The sequence below is a fragment of the Dreissena polymorpha genome, chromosome 4 (assembly GCF_020536995.1).
Source record: "Dreissena polymorpha isolate Duluth1 chromosome 4, UMN_Dpol_1.0, whole genome shotgun sequence".
NCBI lineage: Eukaryota > Metazoa > Mollusca > Bivalvia > Myida > Dreissenidae > Dreissena > Dreissena polymorpha.
This window is the reverse complement of record NC_068358.1, coordinates 91,623,620-91,645,747: the sequence shown is the minus strand read 5'-3', so window position 1 is coordinate 91,645,747 and position 22,128 is coordinate 91,623,620. Positions and strand designations below refer to the sequence as shown.

At 32.8% G+C, this 22,128-nt stretch overlaps 3 protein-coding genes across 19 annotated transcripts in view; 1 reads left to right on the top strand and 2 right to left on the bottom strand.

Annotated features, from left to right (window-relative positions):
• Positions 1–22,128, top strand: part of LOC127877353 (myosin-11-like) — a 120,638-nt gene that overhangs the window by 22,730 nt on the left and 75,780 nt on the right. The window lies entirely within an intron of this gene.
• The window catches only part of LOC127877355 (glycine receptor subunit alpha-4-like), a 136,767-nt gene continuing 115,022 nt past the window's right edge, over positions 384–22,128 (bottom strand). The window contains exons 1-8 of one of the 2 annotated variants that reach the window (XM_052423102.1): positions 15,763–15,889; positions 5,918–5,988; positions 5,714–5,781; positions 5,121–5,350; positions 4,557–4,639; positions 3,348–3,491; positions 2,516–2,847; positions 384–1,898 (exon numbers count right to left, since the gene is read on the bottom strand). In XM_052423102.1, the coding sequence (XP_052279062.1) occupies positions 1,548–1,898; positions 2,516–2,847; positions 3,348–3,491; positions 4,557–4,639; positions 5,121–5,350; positions 5,714–5,781; positions 5,918–5,988; positions 15,763–15,824 (1,341 nt within the window). In that variant the 5' untranslated portion in view covers positions 15,825–15,889 and the 3' untranslated portion in view covers positions 384–1,547. Of the gene's footprint in view, positions 1,899–2,515; positions 2,848–3,347; positions 3,492–4,556; positions 4,640–5,120; positions 5,351–5,713; positions 5,782–5,917; positions 5,989–15,762; positions 15,890–22,128 lie in introns of those variants that run through there. The other variant, XM_052423103.1, reaches the window with a different exon arrangement.
• LOC127877359 (uncharacterized) overlaps positions 20,792–22,128 on the bottom strand; it is a 56,559-nt gene continuing 55,222 nt past the window's right edge. For both annotated transcript variants that reach the window (XM_052423108.1, XM_052423109.1), the window contains exon 3: positions 20,792–20,968. In XM_052423108.1, the coding sequence (XP_052279068.1) occupies positions 20,844–20,968 (125 nt within the window). In that variant the 3' untranslated portion in view covers positions 20,792–20,843. The remainder of the gene's footprint in view (positions 20,969–22,128) is intronic.

Genomic DNA, 22,128 nt, shown 5'->3' with positions numbered 1-22,128 from the left:
TAATACTCTTTGTTACACTGCGTATGATTGAACGCTTCTATAATATAAGTTAAACCTTAAAGAATCAATGCATAATTGGGCTAAAAGTACATAGGACTCTTGTCTTTTGATTCACGAAATAATCCGTCTTGTCTCCAAACGCCGTAAACATTTTCCATTATTATTATAAAGATATATGCTAGTACATAACGGTAGTAGACTGACATTCTCCGTCTTTATGTTTTATGTCCGCTTACAGTTAATATATAGCTATGTACATATCTCGATTGTAACATCAATATTTAACTATCAAAACAATTGAACCCACATCTTCAGAGTAGACTCGATCTTAATAAGAATTCAACACATACGAATTTAATCGTGTTTATATATTTATTGTTTCGTTAGATATGATGAAATATTCACAGGAAGAAGTGATCAAAGAATGAATTTCATGGGCAGTCCAACATTCTGTTTGACATAATAATAGTGTATAGAGTAAACAGTAAAGACAGTTAGTGGTATTTTGTATTACATACTAAACGTTTAGCAATAAAAAAAAAGAGCACATACCGGCTTGCTTTGTGAAGTCACCGAAGATAGGTACTTATTTAACCCATGAGGAGAATGAAGGTCGATCAACATAGCAGTTTATATACATGTATATAAATTTTAAGGCGCATGAATTTACAGATAAATCAAATAAATCAATTAAATACAATTTACGTGAAATGCGAAACATACGCGAAATAGAAAACCCTTATTATACAATGCGATCTTTAATTTATGGCTAGGAATCGATTGTCAAACAGTGAGACATACAATACATACACTAGAAAAGAAACAAATGTACACAACAAACGAACAAACAAGAAAAGCTAAGTTTGCGCCTTGGAAAGGTCAATGACTGGTCGTTAAACCCATTTTAAAGGAGCTAAACGCCTCGTTGTGTTCGTGCACTTTAACCGTAAAAGTCTGATGGACGATGGAATGAAACAAAACTCAATCTTATGATTATTTAAGAGACATCGCATCATATAGTTTTTACATGAGATGGCCGTCGTGCAATGCAAGAAGAAGCCGCAATAAGGTTATAGAAAGCTTGGTTATGTATGTCTATCCTAAGCCATACAAAATAGTACACGTTAACATAATATACCATTCAGATGATTGCCGGGCAATGCAGAAAGAAGCCGCAACAGGGTTGTTCGGGGACTTATAACAAAGCTGGGTTTTTAATGATATTTAAATACATATATTGTCTGCCTAGCGCATTTCAGTTTTAAGTGTAAAGAATGCTTTTTATTTGCATACCATTCAAAACTATTGTAAACGGCGAAACGCATTGTGGTATACTCGCAGTGTGTTAGCTTTGGGATCGCTTAAGTGTCTTGAAACGGAAAAATAACAGAGCTATGAAAACTGTCACAAATGGAATAAGTTGTGTCTATAACATTCATTATGTTAAACATATCATAAACAGCGATACATTTTTATGTCTATAATTCGTAGGTGTGCTATAACTGCGATTTTACGTACCTAACATACCTAACATAATCCAATGTATGCTATATTGTTAGAGAATCCCGAGAAGCTCTTGACCTTATACAAACCGGCACAAACACGAATACAAATACAAGAAACAGAAGTGGAAAAGCAAACCGGCATGCAACGTCAACGAGATGAGCCTTGTGTTTTTTGTTCGAACATATATGGGCCGTTTTAAGACAGCCGTCAATCAAGTGTCGATCACACGCAACATCTCTGTGTATCCGTGTTTGCTGACGGGCAACGTCATCGTTTGCACCATTCCCGCTATCAATATTATCGGGTACCAAAGGTGTATTAGATCTTCTGTCAGCGTGATCATCATCACCTGATGGCTCCGTGAACGTTTCATTGTTTGTTCTCTTTTCATCCTAGAAATTAACATATTATTGTGTAAACGAAATTATATCACATTTATTTATTTTAGTTACAAATTGTAAAAACAATTGATGCGTGCCTAAAAAAGGTACAGGGCAATGCTCTTCAATGACGTCTTTTGTAAAGCGATAGAAGACACAGAAGATTGTCAATTTTTCCTGTTAATGCGTTAAAAAAATCCAGGTAATGAAGTGTTCACCACTGGATAGGGCAATAATCATGGGTCAATCGTAAAACCAGAACATAACTTCTTGTTTGAGAATATGACACGACAGGATGACACATATAAATTGTAAGTCTTCAATTAATTGTTAAATACGAATATTAGTGTAGGCTTTCGTTGTTACTATTTAGGATCTTGGTTTCTCAAAATGTGCCGTTTCCATTATTGCGTTATCTCTGTGGTTTATTTTAATATGAAACATATTTGTGTTTGTAAGCAGACCCACAATATCCATGCCAAAAACCAAAAATATGCACGCTAAATTCTTTTCAAGAAATTTAATTAGTTAATCATTAATGGTTAACAATTCTTTAATATTTTCCTTGTATTTAAAGTGTACTTATTTCTCCGTAAAATGTAAGTACGATTACATTATAAATATTATACCTCATCTTGATGGCGTAGCAAGTTGTTGACGTATCCAAACTCAAGAAGTGCAGAGAAAACAAAGACCAGACACACTGTGTCCCAGATATCCATGGCCTTAACATAGGAAACCTGGGGTAAGAACTGACGTACGCTGGACGTCTGCGTGGTCATGGCGAGGACGCACGTCACTCCTAGTGTTACACGAGCTGGTACAGCGTTGGGATCAACGTAGAACGACACGTATGACGTGAGTACGAACAATATATCTGGCAGGAATACTTGCACGATGTAGAAGCCAATCTTTCGTTCAATGGTGAAGTACATCGTTAGCGTATCGTACGATTCAGTTTCTGAAACAGAACTAGACATTTTGATTTATTTTTATTCATCAGTCTTTAATAAGGTAAACTGAATATTTAGTTTTATTCGATCAATTATATTGTGTTAAATTAACGTACACTCTTATTATTAATCTGTTTACTATATCATTTTTTACGTTCTGGAAAAAAGAACCACCATTGATCGGAATAAATTAACGTAAATGGTGTTAGAGCAATGCACGCTTTTATTAATAAGTAATTATTTCCGAAATAGTCTTGTAAATTCAAAATGTGTTGCTGAGTAGAAGTTAGATTATTTTTAATAAACTGCCATCACATTATATTTTTTAAATATCAATACATAAATAATATTGTCTAACTTAAACATTTATTCGAGAGGTTTTTCATTGATATAATTTGTACATCGTAACTACGTTATGGTATTCTATAATGGTAATTGCATTTGCTCTTCTTTTAAATAAAGCTATCTGAGATGCCTGCGCACGTCAACCGTTCTGTACATAACATACCATCCCCGTGTTCATGTGTTGTATTTCTGGTGCACTCAAAGTCTTGATCAAGAAGAAAATGTGGCATGTCGGTGTTCAGAACAGACACCTTAAAGGGTCGGTCATCTGCCCACATAAGTTGTATTTTTCCGTCTGTAAAGCCGTCTGAAAACGAGTCATCAGAAAGCATTCTCGTTTTTTTAGCAATGCGCAATTTTTATATTTTTGAGCCACAAAGGAACCAAATACTTAATTCGTCATTTAAAACGAAATACAGACACACAATGCATTATCGTGATATTAAGACACAATTAATTGAAACGCATTTGCTTAAGCTAAACGTAATCAATAGGAAACACTGTTAATGATGTTAAAGTTCCAACCGCAGTAACAATGCAGGTATTTATTCAATTTTTTACAAAAATAAAATTAATTTATATGCCTTATTCAGTTTAATTGTGCTGCTAGTACTGACATTAATTGTGTTTTGCTCAAACATTTACTTGATGCAAGTTTTTTTTTTTCATAAGAATGCAGAGTGTTGTGCAGAAGGAATGTTTTAATTATGTGATTGTTAAAGAAATGCAAGTCATTAAATAAGTCTACTAAACAAAACAGTATATAGTTGAATAACGATTCGATATGAAATGTTATGCTTAATTGGTACACGTTGCGGTATATATAATATATATTTAAACGTTGTTTTTGTACAAATGAATGTAGACATGGTAATTGCCAAATTCTGGGTTTGAAGAAGCACCGGACACAGAAATTTGACTGGTTTGGCATGATTGTGTTAAACGATTAACGTGACTTGTTTACTTATGATCATGTTTTGCACAGAATAAAATGCGATTTAAAAACCAATTTGTTCGGATATAAAGAACAAACTGCATAAAAAGTACATATATAAATTGTTTTTATCTTTAACCTTGTATATTTTAAGCAACATATTAATTTGAATGCTAAGTATTCAGTTTTTACATAAATGAATAACTTTCTTCTGTGTATTTATACATAACAAATGTGTAAATTGGTATAGACTTTTATATTGTCTTGGTGCTGCCTTAGTTTCTATGGCGTTCCAATTACATGTCATGTGGTAACAATTTGTCCTCTTTTATAACCATTCATGATTGATAAAATGTATAACATGTATGCGCGAAGGCAGGGCGGACGCCGTTTGCACAACACACCGTGATGATTGGACAGGCGATGATTAACGCTTGCAGCTTTGTATGATGATCGGGCAACTCTGCGTGTCAAATGGGAAATACGTTAGATTCATGGGGCACGCTAACCTAACCGTCAATCTGAAATGAAAACAACCCATCGAAGAAGTAAAAATGTTCATATGTGTCATGCCATGAATTTTTGTCTGCAAACAAACACAATTATGGTGATTAAAATAATAAACGTATTCTAATTTTGTATAACGCCTGTTTGCAAGAAATGCGCAAACTTACAATTTATTTTTAAATATGACATGGCTTTATGTTATGTTGGTCTTTAACGTAGTTTGCTTTAAACACTGGGAGCATAATTGTGTTACATATGTATATATCTACATGTATGTATGAATGGATCATGTGCAAATCCGTATATTTAATTTTAAATGGGGCTACTAACTAATGTGAGTCATATTAAGGAGCCCGAGTGGTATCTCTTAGAAATAAATTTGTTTGCGTTGTCAGTGGTATGTTCGCGTGTAGGAAAACCATGAAGCTGCGTTTGTCGTGAATATGCTGATTTAGTACAAGGTTTATATTTTGTATCGGTTTTTGTAGAACATACCTTACACTGTATTTCACTTTTCCACTGGGGAATATATGCATTAATCGATTTGGAGACGACACCGTATGCATATAGCCTTTTTTACTGTTAATGAAATAGATGTCGGGCGTCCACACTCGCTTAATATTAAGATGGCCTAGCTCCAGCGAAGAATAATTGGCTCCTCTAGAAGCGTATTCTAATCTCGTATCATTCCATAACATATGTACAAACGCATCAACTGTAAACTCCTGAAAGCAGTGAGGTCAATTAATTGATTACATATCAATACAACCGGAGTAACATACGATTCTTTTCAATTGTATTTGTTGATTATTAACAAAAATAGTGATTCCATTTTCGATAACAATACATGTTACATACAGTGTATTTGTACGTCCCTTTTTAATACTCAAATAAGGTGAATCGTTTACCTACATATTGCATTCGATTGTAGGATATAATATTTAGTCATCTGCATTATGCGAAAATTGGATGAGTGCAACATAAAACAAGAGCATGTGCTTAATGTTCAGGAGTTAGTAAGGCCGCATATGACCCAAAAAAAACAACACAAAATAACATTAACAAGAATATAAGCGATCTCTACTTACCAAATATGTTTCGCTGATATCATAAATGTGGTACAGGATCAAGTACAATTTTATCGTGGTTGGCGTTTCTGAAAGTATGTTTACAAATATTGTGCAAAAAACAATTAAAACAAAAGCGTATTAAAATGCACATGAGATTGCTATTTTGCTGAATGCGTTTTATGTATTCAAATAAAGAAGTTTAGATTATCAAGAAGTACATACCTTCATTTATTGTGGGACGAAAACTGGGATTGTAATTGGCCGAATCCAATAAATGTTCAGTCAAATTTTGCCTGCAATTATTGAACACCCTATTAAATGCATGACATGCGTACATCTTACATGTAAATCGTATTTAACAAGTCATTGTTGTGTTGACCATTTTAAGTATCAATATAATGATTGTTATCATTCAAACAACTGTACTGGGTGTGAGAAGGGGCAGATTGAATACACAGTCCATAAACTGTGTATTATCCATTTTATGACGCCGATCAATATAGTAACATTACGAAAACCCCTCTACAAAGACAATTACAAGCATTTTACAAACATAACATTTAAAAAAAAGATAAGTTAAACAAAGGGGCACACCTGTGGAAATGTTCTATTTAATGACCAATTAGAATCTTGCATCGGCGCAATCCTTATTATGATTGGGCATAACAACCATCGTATCTGCATTTATGGCTGACGAAATTCCCCAAAAGTTTATTTACATTATATGAAAAGGGAGATAATAAATTACTACAGGGTTGTTTAACATAGGGTCTCCAAAGAACGGAAAAATGTGAACACATTCGAAAAGGAAGCAATATTCCTTATATAGCTTCATTGTTCTCCTTTTATTCCTTTCTTAAATTTTAAATTTTGTTTTAGCAAATGTTTGTTAAACTTGATTTGCATTTTACATTGACACATTTTTATTCACGTTAATTAAAAAAAGTGTTCTTGTGAGTATCATTTCATATATCGTTTTGTTCGGGTATCAAATCGGCCTAACGGCTCGTAAAGTTCTTAATTTTTGTATCGTCCATATAAGGTAAAATTTAGTAATCATTTAAGGCTTTAACATGTAAAACTCATTTTGTGCATTATACATTTCATATAAAGGTTTTTCCCTGCTGGTACTCAGTTAAGCTTAACACTCTTGACCCAACCGGCTTTTTATTGCATAAACCAGCCTCTGGTATAACGTGGGCACCATTTTGTTTTCGGATTTCTTTCGAGGAAAATGACCGCGCCAATGGACAGTTGTCAGTTGAAGGAAAACAAAGTGCAAATCATGTCTAATACTAAGGATAGCGATACATAAAGTATGCAGTGCAGTTAAGCTATAGATTGCCTCGATTGTATTCCAAAATTATGAGCCCTCGGTCCCGGGAATTGGAAAGGAACAAGGAAAATTCGGATATCTAAGTTCTGTAGTATAACTTTGTTTTTAAACATATCCATATCCCCATGGTTCGAAATGTCGTCAGCAGTATTTCTATGAAACTAATAATACTTATTTTTGATTCATAGCTATAGTGCTTTAGACATAAAACACAATCATCTTCGAAGTCAAGTTTCTTAGAGCAAGTTTGAGGTAAGAATTTATCCAACATTGTTAATACTTTTCTGTCAACACAGAAGCACATTAACTTTCCATGGTCAGTTTCCAAGACTTCCCATGCCAACCATCTCAAGTATTCTAATTGTCTGGTCAAAAGTACAAGTCCGTGGTCATCGTATGTTGTAAAACTAACATATATCATGTATTTCAACTTTTTTTAAGTATTTATTAAATTGTCATAAAGCAAAAATATCAAACACTCACATTTTAAAATAGTATGGGCAATTACTTTTTGTTATTTTTTAAGCTTCTAAAACAACCCTATGGCCCAGCTGGACGACACAAGAATTGAAATTTATTGTCCCTGTCCAACCAGATAATGGTTTAACTTGGAAGTAAATTAGTTAAGGTACTGTAATTCAGTACATCTCTTAGTCTTATTCATGAAAAAAGCAAAGAATTTAGAGAATTTTTACAGGACTTATTCTTTGGACCCAAATATTGCCCATAGAAAAATCAGCTCAATATTGGTGGAGTGTCAAAAAGTTGGTTTATCCAGTAATACGACCCCAACGAAGAAATTGTTTAATCAAATTTAATTAAAAATAGCGTACATGTACATTCAGCTACAATGACAAACCATTATCTGAGGACAGAGCAAAATTTTTCAAAGAATGAAGCAGCACAAATGAAATTAAAAACACACTTGATTACATGTACTTTCTTTGGATACAAATGCATTCTTTTAATACTTGTAAGTTTAACTGACATGTGATATTTGCACTGATCCAAGAATTAAATTGTGAACACGTTGTAGCTAGGAGCATATTTTTTTCTTTTAGTTTTTTCTTTAAATCTTTGAGTTGATAAATGTTGCACCGAGTGACTAAATTAGTCTTTAAGGTATTTTGAAATTACCTAAGTAAAATTATTAATGCAACATTTTTTGAACTGTGTTTACAATTTTAAAGAAAGCAGTCCATGTAATGTAAAAGCGATACCATTAAAGAGCACAGCTTGTTTTTAGTATAAATATGTAATATTCTCTAAAGTCTAAGAATAAATTTACAAAGGGTATTTAATTTACTATTAACATCCATTGACCCTGAATAGACTGCATTAGTTTTGGTAAACTAGGTTGTGAGAGTATTACATCAAAAATAAGAAAAATAAATAAACCAATAAATATTTGTAAGGAAACAATAACTACTGCATGTACACATTCATTTCTTAGTTCAACATTAATATCACCCTCTTGTTAATTTTAGTTTAATTGATTGCATTTGTAAGTAACGGTAACTTATGTGATATACATTTTTAATTAAAAAGGAGAATTACATGTAGGTGTTTCCCTGTATCAATATTTTCTTACTATTGTCATAAGTGATCACACTGTGACTCATGGTAAAACACTTAAGTAACTAGAAATGGTGTTGCGCGGCCGACGCGTATCCCCACGCCGCAACTTTGACCCAGGGGTCAGATCAAAATTTTAAATATTTTTTTTAAATAGTTTTTTTTTTAATTTTAAGGAAACCAAAAAAGTGTATATATTAGCATATCTTGTATAACATGTCTGAACTTTATTGCTTTGTACAATCACTATGTTGTATGATCATATACATGTTTACATTGTATGTATTATATTGAATAAAAATAAATAAATTAAATATTGCACTCTCGCACATATGCTCATAGCTACCATGTGTTTAAGTTTCAAGGTTCTAGTGCTAATAGTGTAGGAGGAGATACTGGCAACATAATCCCCCGCTCCAATTCAGAGCATGGGGATTATACAAATTTCGGTAAGTGACCCGGTAACACAATCATGTTTGACAGTTATTATTTACTTTAGTTAATACACAATTTTTCTTTAAATATATAATTATTTTGGTTGGTAAAGCAGATTCTTGATTTTCCAGCACTGAGCAGGATTTCTTTATATAGGTCTCACAAGAATAGGTCAAAAACAATGTGTTGGTGCTGAATCTGTACACATGTAAGAAAAGAACAAAAGATACAAGTAATATTTTTCTTACTTTAAATACCAATTATAAGAAATAAGAGTATGCTCCCTAGAAAAGTTCATATATTAAACTAAAATTTAAATTATAACAAACATAATTTATTTAAATTATAATGCTTTAATCAAGCCTTAACACTTTGCGTATGTACATTTATGGATAATGTAGCCATTTCTCATTTGAGTAAACCTTTATTATATGTAAAATTAATTGCAAGAGAAAAGTATTTATGAAATTCATTATTGTATTTACATGTATACAGTACAATAAGCTGGTGTTAAGTGGTAAACCATATAAAACGTTTTATTGTAATAAAGTAAATGAAGACATGTATGGGGATCTTTGATGAATAGATAAAGTGTTTGCATATGGTTTTACATTTCTGTAATTATTGGTGTAAGTATATTTTATTCACAAGACTACTGCAACTAGAATTGCTCAAAACACCAGATTTTGGCCTTGATCAAAGAAAAAATAAGTTGTTATTGTCAATGAAGGGTTATAAATTCTAAACTATTCTACTACCATAATTACTACCTGAGGGGGTAATCACGTGAAAGTCAAGATGGCAACGTCCATACCGATACAGTTATTTTTCGCCGTTTTATACACTATTACTTCTGTTTATTTTTTTTAAATGACGCTAACTTTCCAGCCATATCAGTAAAAAGTTGATTAGCGTTTATTTCGTATTTAAATTCGCTTTTTATCTCGACTTTACTCCCCGCAAATTTTCTTAGTGGAGCCCTAATTACATGTAGGTCATCCCGCTAAGAAATTTCGCACCGAGTAAAGTCGAGACTTAGAGCGAATATTACTATGAAATAGAAGCCAGTAACTTTTTTCCTAATATGGCTGGAAAGTGAGCAGAAACAAAATAATACAAGTAATAAAGGATATAAAACGACGAAAAATACATGCCTCGGCATGGACGTCGCCATCTTGTTTGTCACGTGATTACCCCCTCTGATTACTACCATTGTTATTAAGTTTCTTTTTCTTTTTAATCAGTATAATATATTCAACCAAATAGATGTACATGTAATCTAACTATAGGAATTATACTTAGTATTTAAAGAATGTTATTAACCATTGCAAAGACTGATAATATATCATTTATTTATATAATACTATCATATCTAATAATACTAATAATAATTATAATCATCATTGAATCGAAGTTATTATATCGTGAATATGACAGCACTGAACACACAATCTTGTTTCACTTTCAGTTTCGCCTATTTGTAAACATAGCATAATAATTTTTCATTTATAAGAATAATTCTAACATGTGTTGCTTTCAAAGACAGTGATGTTCTATGATAGTTCAATATATTCGCTCAAATAAAAATGTATTGCCCTAGTTTTACAATTATTTCGAATAAAGTATTGAGCTACTTCAGTCTGTGTCGTGAATAGCCTTATCACGGTGCCTATACCACGTGACTTTTTAAGATCTGTGTGGGGAGTTAAATGTCAACAAAAGCACGACAAATGTAAGATTTTTAAGGATAATTTTTTTAATATGTCATCATTTTCAATGGGATAAAGTGGAGAGCCCGCTCATTCATGAGAGTTTTCTATAGGTATCATGATTTTGTAAAACAAATGAATATTTTTTCAGTAAAGTGCAACCGCGCGTTTGAACGGTTAGAAAAAGGAAGGATCAGTGTGGGGACATTATTTTATTATGACACAGAAACATCACCTCTCGTGAAATAAAGCAATAAACTTTATGGGCGGAGCTTACACTATATCATTTTGCATTCTTTTTTCAGGTTTCTTTAATATATTTATGAAAACAAAATCAAGAAAAATATTCTAACAGTAATATGATCTGTGTGGTATACGTGTTTAGAAGGATCTGTGTGGCATCCGTGTTTCTACAATTTACGGATAAATTGAGATAATAACGACAATATATATATTTTTTGATTAATTTCAATTATTTCAATACAACAATTACTACTACTAATACTACTATTACTACTACTTCTGCTACTACTACTACTAATACTACTGCTACTACTACTACTACTACTACTACTACTACTACTACTACTACTACTACTACTACAACTACTACTACTACAACTATTACTACTACTAGTAGTAGTAGTAATAGTAGTAGTAGCAGATCTATTATTAATATTTAAAAATTCATTCATTTCAGTTATCACCTATTTGGCACTAGTGAGCGGACAAGGGTTAAGGGAAGAAAAAACAGAGGAAACAGTTCCACGAGACAGGAATGCTATACAGAAGGGGACACTAGGAGTAAGGTGGGAACGGGCGAGACGAAACGATAGCAAACTGTTGCCAACAATAAGAATGCGGATAGACGAACACAATGGACATTTTTATTCTGACACAAATTCTGCAATAGAAATTGTGTCAAATATTACACAGGGTGACAAAAAGCAATGGCATGTTCTTTCCGGAGTAATACGTATGTTTTAAAATCAAATTTGGAATACAAACTGATAAAACAGAATCCACCAGACGTATTGGCTTGTCATTTTGTTGTTATTTAAAGTTTAAGGTAAACGGTATGTTTATTAAAAACAAAATACTGGTCATAGTAGAAACAAATATATATATATATATATATATATATATATATATATATATATATATATATATATATATATATGTGTGTGTTTGTGTGTTTTATTTCATATGTGGAATTCATATTGTTGCATTAGTTTATTACATAGTATAGATATTGACAATCATTCGCCATGTGTTGGTGATAATGTCATGTTATAAATTATGTCGTTGTATTCAGTGTAACAAATGTATGCTTATCTTTAGCGTTAATTATTTTGAAGAGAATATAACAAGTAAATGAATAAATATTATATTATATGATTATATATGTACGATTCTCCTCTTGTGTTGTGGATGGATGCAGCTCTGAAGAATGTCAAGACGTATTTCGAATATAGGAGTATTGTATTGTATACACAACCACATTGCATACATTGTTTACTGTCAATTACCACGGCCTAGAGTAATTATAAGCAGGCAGTTAATTATGTTAAGCAATCGTGAAAATCCCTAGTATTAGAAACCCTGGCTGCTTATGATTATCGAACTAGCTCGTGACAGCGGTATTTAAAATTGAAACCAACGAAAAAACATCGCAAAACTTTAATCAAGTTATAATTAAAAAAGAATCACAGATTCGATAATACAAATCCCAGATGCGATATATTAATGAATAACGTAAATCCAAATTATTGCACAATTATTTGAGATGATTTCAAACACACAAACGAACTAAACGAAACCTAAAAATTAATCAAATTCGGATAACTTTAGAATCATTTTGAAAAGTAAAGTAAATAAAACAACGAATAAAATAACGTAAAACGATAATGAAGTTACACAGACAAACTGTAAACTATTATGATGTTTAATCAGTATTCACGGATTTATGTGAAGTCCTCACGTATCGAGAAAGGTTTGTTTTGCGTTTGTACGTGTTGAAACACTCCTCACTACTGTAACACTTGTCATGCATGTGGGTTTTCGGTACACATGTTGTTTATATGTCAAAATAAGAGCAGTGTTTATATTAACACAAAACACTCTCACACATACTTGTTTTCACCTATCGGATAATTAGTTAACATTTTGGTAAACTTGTATTGTATAATACAAATCTGTTATTAGTTATTTGTGCTTTGATTAGTTATATATTGATTTCGAACAATTTTCACGCATGCATGTATTATTCTGAATCATCACGATGAGCTGTTATATGCTTAAGTGAAATAAAATATTTGTTCTGTTTCTGTTCGGTATTGACGTGCTCTCTGAGGTCATTCTCACTCGTAACTGCCAACCCACACTGGTAACATTTCACCAATCCCTCTTTTTTGCACTTTTCTCTCTAGCCACGAGTAGGTACTTTTCCGCAAAGCTCCTGCCGCACTGTACATACACGTGACATTGGGGTCCTTTGTTCGTTGAAGCCTTCTAAGATTGTAGGCATCCTGAGAAAAAAACAACACATTTTATTCACGTGACATGTCAATGCGTAAACACGCTATTTAAAAAATTTTAGTATCTGAGGACACGCGTTCGTTAGTTTTAAATTACAAACGATTTGACGATTATTGAGTTACTTCAAAATATATGATAACCTGAGAGATGAGATATATTGTATATTTGTGTTGTTTCAAGAAAATCCGTTCATCTTTTTGTTAGCATAACTGTATAAAAATGTAATTATTTTTAAGGTATTTAATCTTTCCTAAAATGCTTTCCCACAGCAGTTATAGTTTCCAGAGTTAGCGTGTCCCCTAATGTGGCGCAATAATCCAGCTCTGGTCTTCGACATTTTTCCGCATTCGGAGCATTGAGCCATACCTTAAAGCAAATATAATATCAAAAATAATATACGATACATTACTTCACCTGACAGTAGTGTTTGGCGCCAAAATAAAAAAAGAATTTGATACAATAACATAAAGTATACACTTATTTAAGGTAAGCATGGACTTGTCATCGATTTAAGATGCTCCAGCGTAAGATTTTAATATTATAATGGGGATTGTACAGCATGCCTGTAAATCATAATTATGTATTAGTTTAACAAGCGGTGCAAGCGTAGTGTATAGCCACTATGTGTTTTACATGCTAGCGCAGTTAAAAATCCCGTTTCAAATACATTGTTGACAAGCATTTTCTAAAACAACGAAATAGAACTGAAAAACTTAAAAACAGTATACCACACAGAGCCGTTGAAAAACGTATACCACACAGATCATATTACTGTAAGAATAGTTTTCTTGAAATTTGTTACGTAAATAAATAAAAGAAACCTGAAAATGGATGCAAAATGATATAGTGTAAGCTCCGCCCATAAAATTTATTTCTTAATTTCACCAGAGGTGATGTTTTTGTGTAAAAAAAAATAATGTCCCCACACTGATCCTACCCTTTTCTAACCGTTCAAACGCGCGGTTGCACTTTACTGAAAAAATACTGATTTGTTTTATAAAATCATGATACCTATAGAAAACTCTCATGAATTAGCGGGTTCTCCACTTTATCCCATTAAAAATGGTGACATATTAAAAAAGTTATCCTTAAAAATCTTACCTTCGTCGCGCTTTTGTTGATATTTTACTCCCCACACAGATCTTAAAAAGTCACGTGGTATAGGCACCGTGTTATAACGCAGGCGGATCGCGCGTTGGGTGTATCAAAGCCCAGATGGTGGGCATTATGTACGAGTCCACTCTTTACGGAGACTCCGGAGATGGACGAAGTGTTCCGATTGTTAAGCTTATGTTTCGCTCTGTTGCTTTTTATGAGCACTAACCATATTTTTTCTATTAAACACTTACATGTACTTCCTTCGATTCATTGTGGTTTTAAGTTCTTTTGGTGCTTGGTATATCGATTTTTTCCGTGGCAGAAGTATACTGATAGTTCGACTAGTTAAAAAACCTGTAGTCATTATTTTTAGTGGTACATTAATTTGCGTGAGTAGACCGTTTCCCGACTTTACACAGCGACAAACGTTTATCACCATTGCTAATTATTTCAAGAATAAATTACCCTGCGCGCAGAGGGAGCGTTTGTGGGGTGGGGGCGTATTTCGAATTTGTCGGTTTAACTGTCCCGAAATTTATCCGGACTTCTTTCCAGTGTATTGTAAGATTTCGAAGTAACGTTCAGCGTGAACACGATACTGCACGTTTTCAGATAAACACATGACTTCATTGTCTCTCTGAACACTAAGGCAACACTTGAACGTTTATTGCCAAAATATAGGACAATATATTTAAATATGGCTTATCTGCACAGCAATATAGCTTTGCATGGACATAAAATGAGAATAGAACGAACTTAACCCTAAATGAGAAGATATGCCGCGTACAAAACCCACGTAGCGAATTCAAACGTTCAGGTCATTTAATGAAATACATAAATTTGTTTCTTTCGTTTAGCTCGTTTTTTTCTCTCGCAAAAACTAATGAAGAACACGAGTGTTTACTTCCTTACAGCTCATTACAAACGAATTTATATGAATTGTAATTTCATAATTTCCTCCTTTGAAAGAAACATAAACTGCTTTCTGTATTACGAAAATAAAAGCTATACTTGTTCTTAAGACATGTGTTTAATACATACAAATGTTAAAAAAAACATACATTTTTAAATTTACATAACTGAAACTGTGATTAAATAGAAATTAGTAATTTCAACAGTTATTATGGTAGTTTATATTACCTTAAACATATTTTATTTTTAATAGAAAGAGAATGTTCATATAACATACATATTCACAGATTTAAATATTATAGAATGTATGTATTATAACGAAGGTTAAAAGTGTATTTTATTGATGAAGATGCAGATCAAACACTTCCATGTATAGAGTAAATGGTTTATATAAAAAAATCAGTGAATTAATTTAACATATTAAACACACAGACTACCAACTAACTGTATAGATTTAACAGTACCTTGTCCACGTTGATAGTACAACTTTAATAAAAAATAAAATCCAGCAGAAATGAAACATCATATTGAAGGTTTCAAACTGTTCTAATAACTAATAAAGAAAGTAAAAGTAGTAGAATTCTAACAGAGCACTTCCCTGTAAGCTTTTTGTTTCAGCATGAATCATTATCACGCTGTGTGAATTATCATACATACCCATCTTAACAATATTACTGGGTTGTTTAAGGCTTATATATAGACTGTTAAAATATGCGTAGTGACGCTTTCAATTGATCATATGAATGGTGAAATACGTAAGCTGAATACGTATTAACCAGGTATTTAAGGCGGGTTTCACGAAGAAGACCTAGAAAGATCAAAGCGCTGAAGGCACTTAAGTTGTTCGCTATTGCATCATTAAAGACGCAACTAATTTTTCAAAATTAACCGCAAGTTTGAAATGAACACAAGTCGTTCAAATTTATAAAGAGTTTGTCTTAACGCACGGGTCGAGATGTGTGTGCTTTTCTATCATCCTATTTACTTTATATACATAACTTAGACAAAATAACAACAACATGGTCCTTTTTTGACGTTCTGAAAGCGTAGAAAGTATGATGAAAATGGTAATGAGAACTAAATATAAATTAAATTTGCAATCACCATCATATTAAATGAGTATTGTTTGAATATCGAATACCTATCTCACTAAGAATATAATTTCATGATGGAAATTCCATGTACAAAACTTTTGATTTTTGACATCATATACAAATTCAAAATTTACAATAAGATAATTGTTGAAAATAAATAAAAAAATGAATATGTGCGCAATACGTTTTACTCACGAATTAGGTAGTCATAAAGACAGCTCTGTTGACCCGTACTTTGTTGTTTATGCATTACTTGTTACCCTGGCAGTTCACACGGTGTCATCTACTCTGACCTAAACATGGGTATAGAGCCCTAATGCTGTTTTACCAAGCTTTTCACCTTTAATGACTTTTACATAACGCCAGCAGACACACATTTCATAGGCTGATTCGAGATAAAATCCTGAATTTTGGCTACATCACTGTGTCTGTGCTCAGCGTAAAGGATGTAGCACTGTTCAGTGTAAGGAATTCCGGACTACTCTCTGTAAGTTCAAACGACACAAATTGTGGCCCAGTTACAATTACGCGTTAAAATCTATATCGCAGATTTTCAGGGTCAGTATTCGTTCACTAAATCGTCCGGAATATATAAAATTAATTATCGATAAACACAGTTTTCTTTTCAAGATGAGAAAACAAACACTACCGAAATAGTATAGTGTCACAATAAGAGGAAAATCGTTAAATTATCCAACCACAAATGTTTTCCGTACTCTGTCAGCACGTCTGGAAATCGGTCCTGAACGCCTGGATAGGCTGCCCTTATTTACAAGTTTGCTATTTTGAATTCAATTTTGTATCGAAAAGCATTGTGCTAAAATATGCCATTTACAATTCGCAATTAGCTTTTTAATGACCCTCGTCATGCGAAAATGGGTATTATTCCATATTCGCCCATCATATACATAGCCCACTCAGCCTGTGCATCTCTCAGTCTGGTCAGGAATTACATAATGCGACCATAACACATTGAGTGATTTTATAGCGAACAGCATCGCCTCTGACCAGACTAGGCAAATGCAGAGGTTGGGCTTAATATACGCTTGCCGCGACGCATAAGACCCATTTTCGCATGACGCGACTATGAAAGTGTGATTTAAATGTGTCAAAAGAAAACCGCCTGTAAATCAATTGTTAACATACGATATATTTCGATGGTGAAGAAATACACTCATAATAAGGCATTTGTGGACACATATGATGTGCATTCCCGTTGTATAATTCTTATCTACTTACACTAATTTGTGGCTTGACAATGGTAACACACATTTCACGCGGTGAATATGCGACTAACAAGTGACAAAAATACAATAACTAAACTTCGTTTTCAATTCAACTATTTTGGAACGTAAATTTCAAATTTTATTTCAAAGTCAGCATTTACGCCGACTGCCTTTTTAAAAGATATTTCTTGTTATATTTAGTTGTTTTTTATATTCGGTTTTAGCGATTATAAAGCAGTTTTGTTGTTGTCTATATAATATCTGTAGTTATTGGTGAACTCGTGTTCAACGTTTTATAAATTGAGATCTGTGAATATAAACAAACTTAACCTTCTACTATTGCGCTGTAAGCACCCGTGAATACAAAAGATCGCCGCTATCTGTTGAGAACAAAATAACGGTTCCAAGAAACATCATATTTAATCCCGCTGTAGAAGCATGCAGTATGCACGAAGTTATGCAACAGTCGCGTGATTGTGTATGGGACATCCCACAATAGCCTCAGATTATGAATGACCTGTGCTGAGCAAAAATACTACGTCATTTAGACGCAGCAGAAAGTTGACTATTTTAATCATTCATAAACATTATCTTCCGTGACACGTATTATACAAACATTGTTTATTGATTTTTCTCTATAAACGCTCCGTTAAAAAATAATCCATTTAACACGATATTCACATTATGTTTGCATTTGTGAATGAATATAGTTGAAGAACTTAATATAGTTGAAGAACCTAAACCTCTTGCATAAATTATACAACTTTTTCTCGCGCGGATGCTGCAGATGCGGCAGTTATCAGGTGTATCGTAGTTAAGAGAGAACTGGCTTAAAACGCGTGGCACTTACCTAAGTTGTTCGCAAGCGAACAACTAAAAAAGAATCAACGTTCACCGCAGTATCTACGCACCATGGCAATATTGCAACATAGTTATTATTTAGACAGTTATATAGAAGAGTAATCTTCATATTATGGAAATATCGGTGAAATAATTAAGCTCATATTATGTCGGAATTATTTGAACAAATATCGAAATTCATTGAACTACGCTATAAATACCATAGCTTAAGCTGAAGAAGTACACGCACATTTTATTGAAATTAATATTGTCATGGTAACGTTATTTTTTTCACTTGGATATTACAGTTCAATAAGTAAGATACTAACTTACATTCGCAACTCCTGTATTTTAAACGTTTTGAAATAATACAATTACAGTGTTACATTTTAGATGCAATTAAATTAATTAATCCAAGCAGATTATCTATAAACAATTACTATATTTTAAGAGGTTTAAAAATAAATAATGGGAATTTACAAAGGGCTGTTTTTATGGTTAAGTTAATAACATTCACGTTGAATCTTTTGTAATAAAACCAACATCAACATCAAGAAAAAAAAATCGGGGATTTAGATTAACATGAAATGTGTGTAATAGCTACGTATGAAATTGGAAGACCTGTGTTGGTGTTATGATTATAAGTAAATAAAATAAATTGAATATCGACTGTTTCAATTAGATTGTATTGATATGAATATACAATACGATTCCAAACGAAAACAATAACATTTGCTCTGTTTATCATTGCGGTTCTAACATATGTAATAAAGTAGTTTCACATCGTTATACAATTGTATCATATCGTGCTAAGTAAGTTAGAATCGTGGCAATAACGTTTCTGCTGTAAATTACCTAGCATTAGTCTTTTCTCCGCTATAAACGAGATTAAACGACTATTATTAAGTACAATGCTTATTAACCCATGTATGCCTAGTGGACTCTCCCATCCTTCTAAATTGGATCAATTTATTTCCAAAATTAGGGATGTCTAGTATATTTATTTCTATATTTAGAATATTTCTTACATAAATTCCTTTAAGAAAACAGCGCAGTCCCAGATGAGACGCCGCATCATGCATCTAGACGCTAAATAAATTGGTTAATAATGGTTATTTGTGATTGGCATTACTTCAAAATAAATTAAACCGGAATACATTTCGTATCTGCTGCACAAAATGGTCATTTATCTTTGTCTCTGTCAGAGCGACTCTGGTCCCTGGCCGTCTTGACCTTATATGGTAATCATAACCATATATGTCTCAACACAAAAATCTATAAATAAACGTTATGAATGATTGTAATATGACCATCTATGGAGAAAGCGTAATCAAATAACGTGCGAGGGGTACCGAATGGAGAAACAATAGGTTACAATACACTAAATGATCGCTTCATGTAGGGCTGTACTCTCTAAAAAAATATCATAGTTGACAGGAAGGCATGTTTTACACTTTTTACCATTATTCAGGTGTTATCTTGCGGAGATAATGGTAGGGCATGAATAGGTGTTCACTACTGAATCCCTGAAATATGATACACTTGAAGACTATAGTAAACCATTGCACTAGAAAAGGTTACATTCCACTAAGAAACGGCCGAAAAAAAAAGTTGCAAAAACAGTCGATTTTGATTTGTGTCAAGTTCTTTCTTGCATTGTACATGACATATCTTTTTTATTGCATAAATCGATTCCGCTTAGAATGGCCTTTAAGAAAAGGTATGGTTATGGGGGTCTCTATGTGCAAAATGTTGCATTTACTGTTATACTCGCTTACTCATTCACTTGCTCGCTACTTTAAAGGGATCTTTTCACGGTTTGGTAAATTGACAAACATGAAAAAAGTTGTTCCAGATTCGCAAATTTTCGTTTTAGTTATGATATTTGTGAGGAAACAGTATTAGTGAACACTTACCATAGTCCAGTATTGCCATTATATGTTTCTTTTGACGATTTGAAAACCTAAAAATTATAAAGCGTTGCAACGCGAAACGATTGAATAATTTGGAGAGTTCTGTTGTTGTCGTTTAAATTTAGGAAACTACGTAGATTGCTTAAATAAGGTATAAAATACGTAAACGGTGTATACCCGGCGGAATAGCCGCGAGGGTTAATGCGATTTTACTTCAGAACAAACTCCAGGACTCCGGGGGTCACTGGTTCGAACCCTGGTACCGGCTACATTTTTTTCCTTTTTTAAATTTTATTCTTGACTTTTTACTGGAGCTTATAAGATCCAATGTTTACATTTATCAATATAAAGCATATAATGAAAAACTTCAAAATATGCCAAAATCTGTGAAAAGGCCCCTTTAATAAGATGAAGTAACACTTTGAAAGTAATCATTATATTTTTTCAATATAACATTTAATAGACAATACTTTTATCCAAAGATTGTTCCGGGTGTCGATGTACAGAGACCATATCCGTGACCGAGCAGGAGCATCTCTGCGTCGTGGATTGGGTCCGGTAACGATGGATCAAAATGGATGGCGTCACATGTAAGGCCTGAAAAGGAATAACCTGGTTTTAAAGCGAACACTTGTTGCATGAGAGTTTGAAAGCACGACATTGTTATTAAAACACACAACAGCAACAATAAAAGCGTTCCATGTTTATGTTGGGGCAAGTTGTGGATAATGTAAATAGAATCTTAAAAGTGCATGAGTAATATGCAGGTTTATTGTTGATAAATGCTTATTCATTAGATGTTTGAGTTGCAACATTTTGTTTTTTTCTACTCAAAAGTACAGTTATATTTGATTTAGAAGGTTATTACCAAAGTGATTTTGAGTAATTTATCAACGTTTACATTACAACCTTACGTAATTCTATATAACATGCTCACGCTGTGTATGCGGATACTTTGATAACAGATGGCACTTCGATACTAGATAACAACAAAGGCCACGCGCGAGAGGTGAGTTCATCAGTTGTTTATAAAGTTGTATCATTAAGATTAGTTTTTTTAGACACGACGCATGGTCGATTTTATAAATGGTGTATCCTTTTGCTATTGCAAAGAAAAAATAATCACGAAAGAATGGTAGATTTTTCCTAAAAAATAGAAAATTCGGTCGGAAAACAGCATAAACTGGATGAACAGTAAACATTTCAACAAAATAAAACTACTTAGAAATATTGCAAGAAATTGTTTGATATTCCAGCATGTAGAGTAATCACTGTGCTTAAAATACTGAAATTTTGATAGTATTCAATGAAATATAAACGAAGAAAGAGCATGTTTTAATAGGTGGTACTCATGTAGTTGCGAATACTTTGATTCACGATATAGGGCACTTCGGATAGCAGAGACTTTCAACAAATTGGGCACTCTGATAACCGAGTTTTATCTTCTACCTGAAATGCATTTATGTTTATTATGGCTATTCTTACCAAACATTTTGAAGTACGAATCAATTTGCATTGTCAAGCCCGACATATTGGGGATCTAAGCATAACATACACATGTAAAATATAACCAATGGCGTTGTTCGTTTTCAAAAATCTTATTACTATCAAGTTATATAATTAATAAGTGCAAATTTTAAATAAGATTCAAATGCTTATTTCTGAAGTTATATATTTCAAGTGACGACCGAAAATAATTGTCAAAGAAATCAACTTGTTTTTAAGTGGTAAATTGAGATTAAAAAAAATGAAAATAC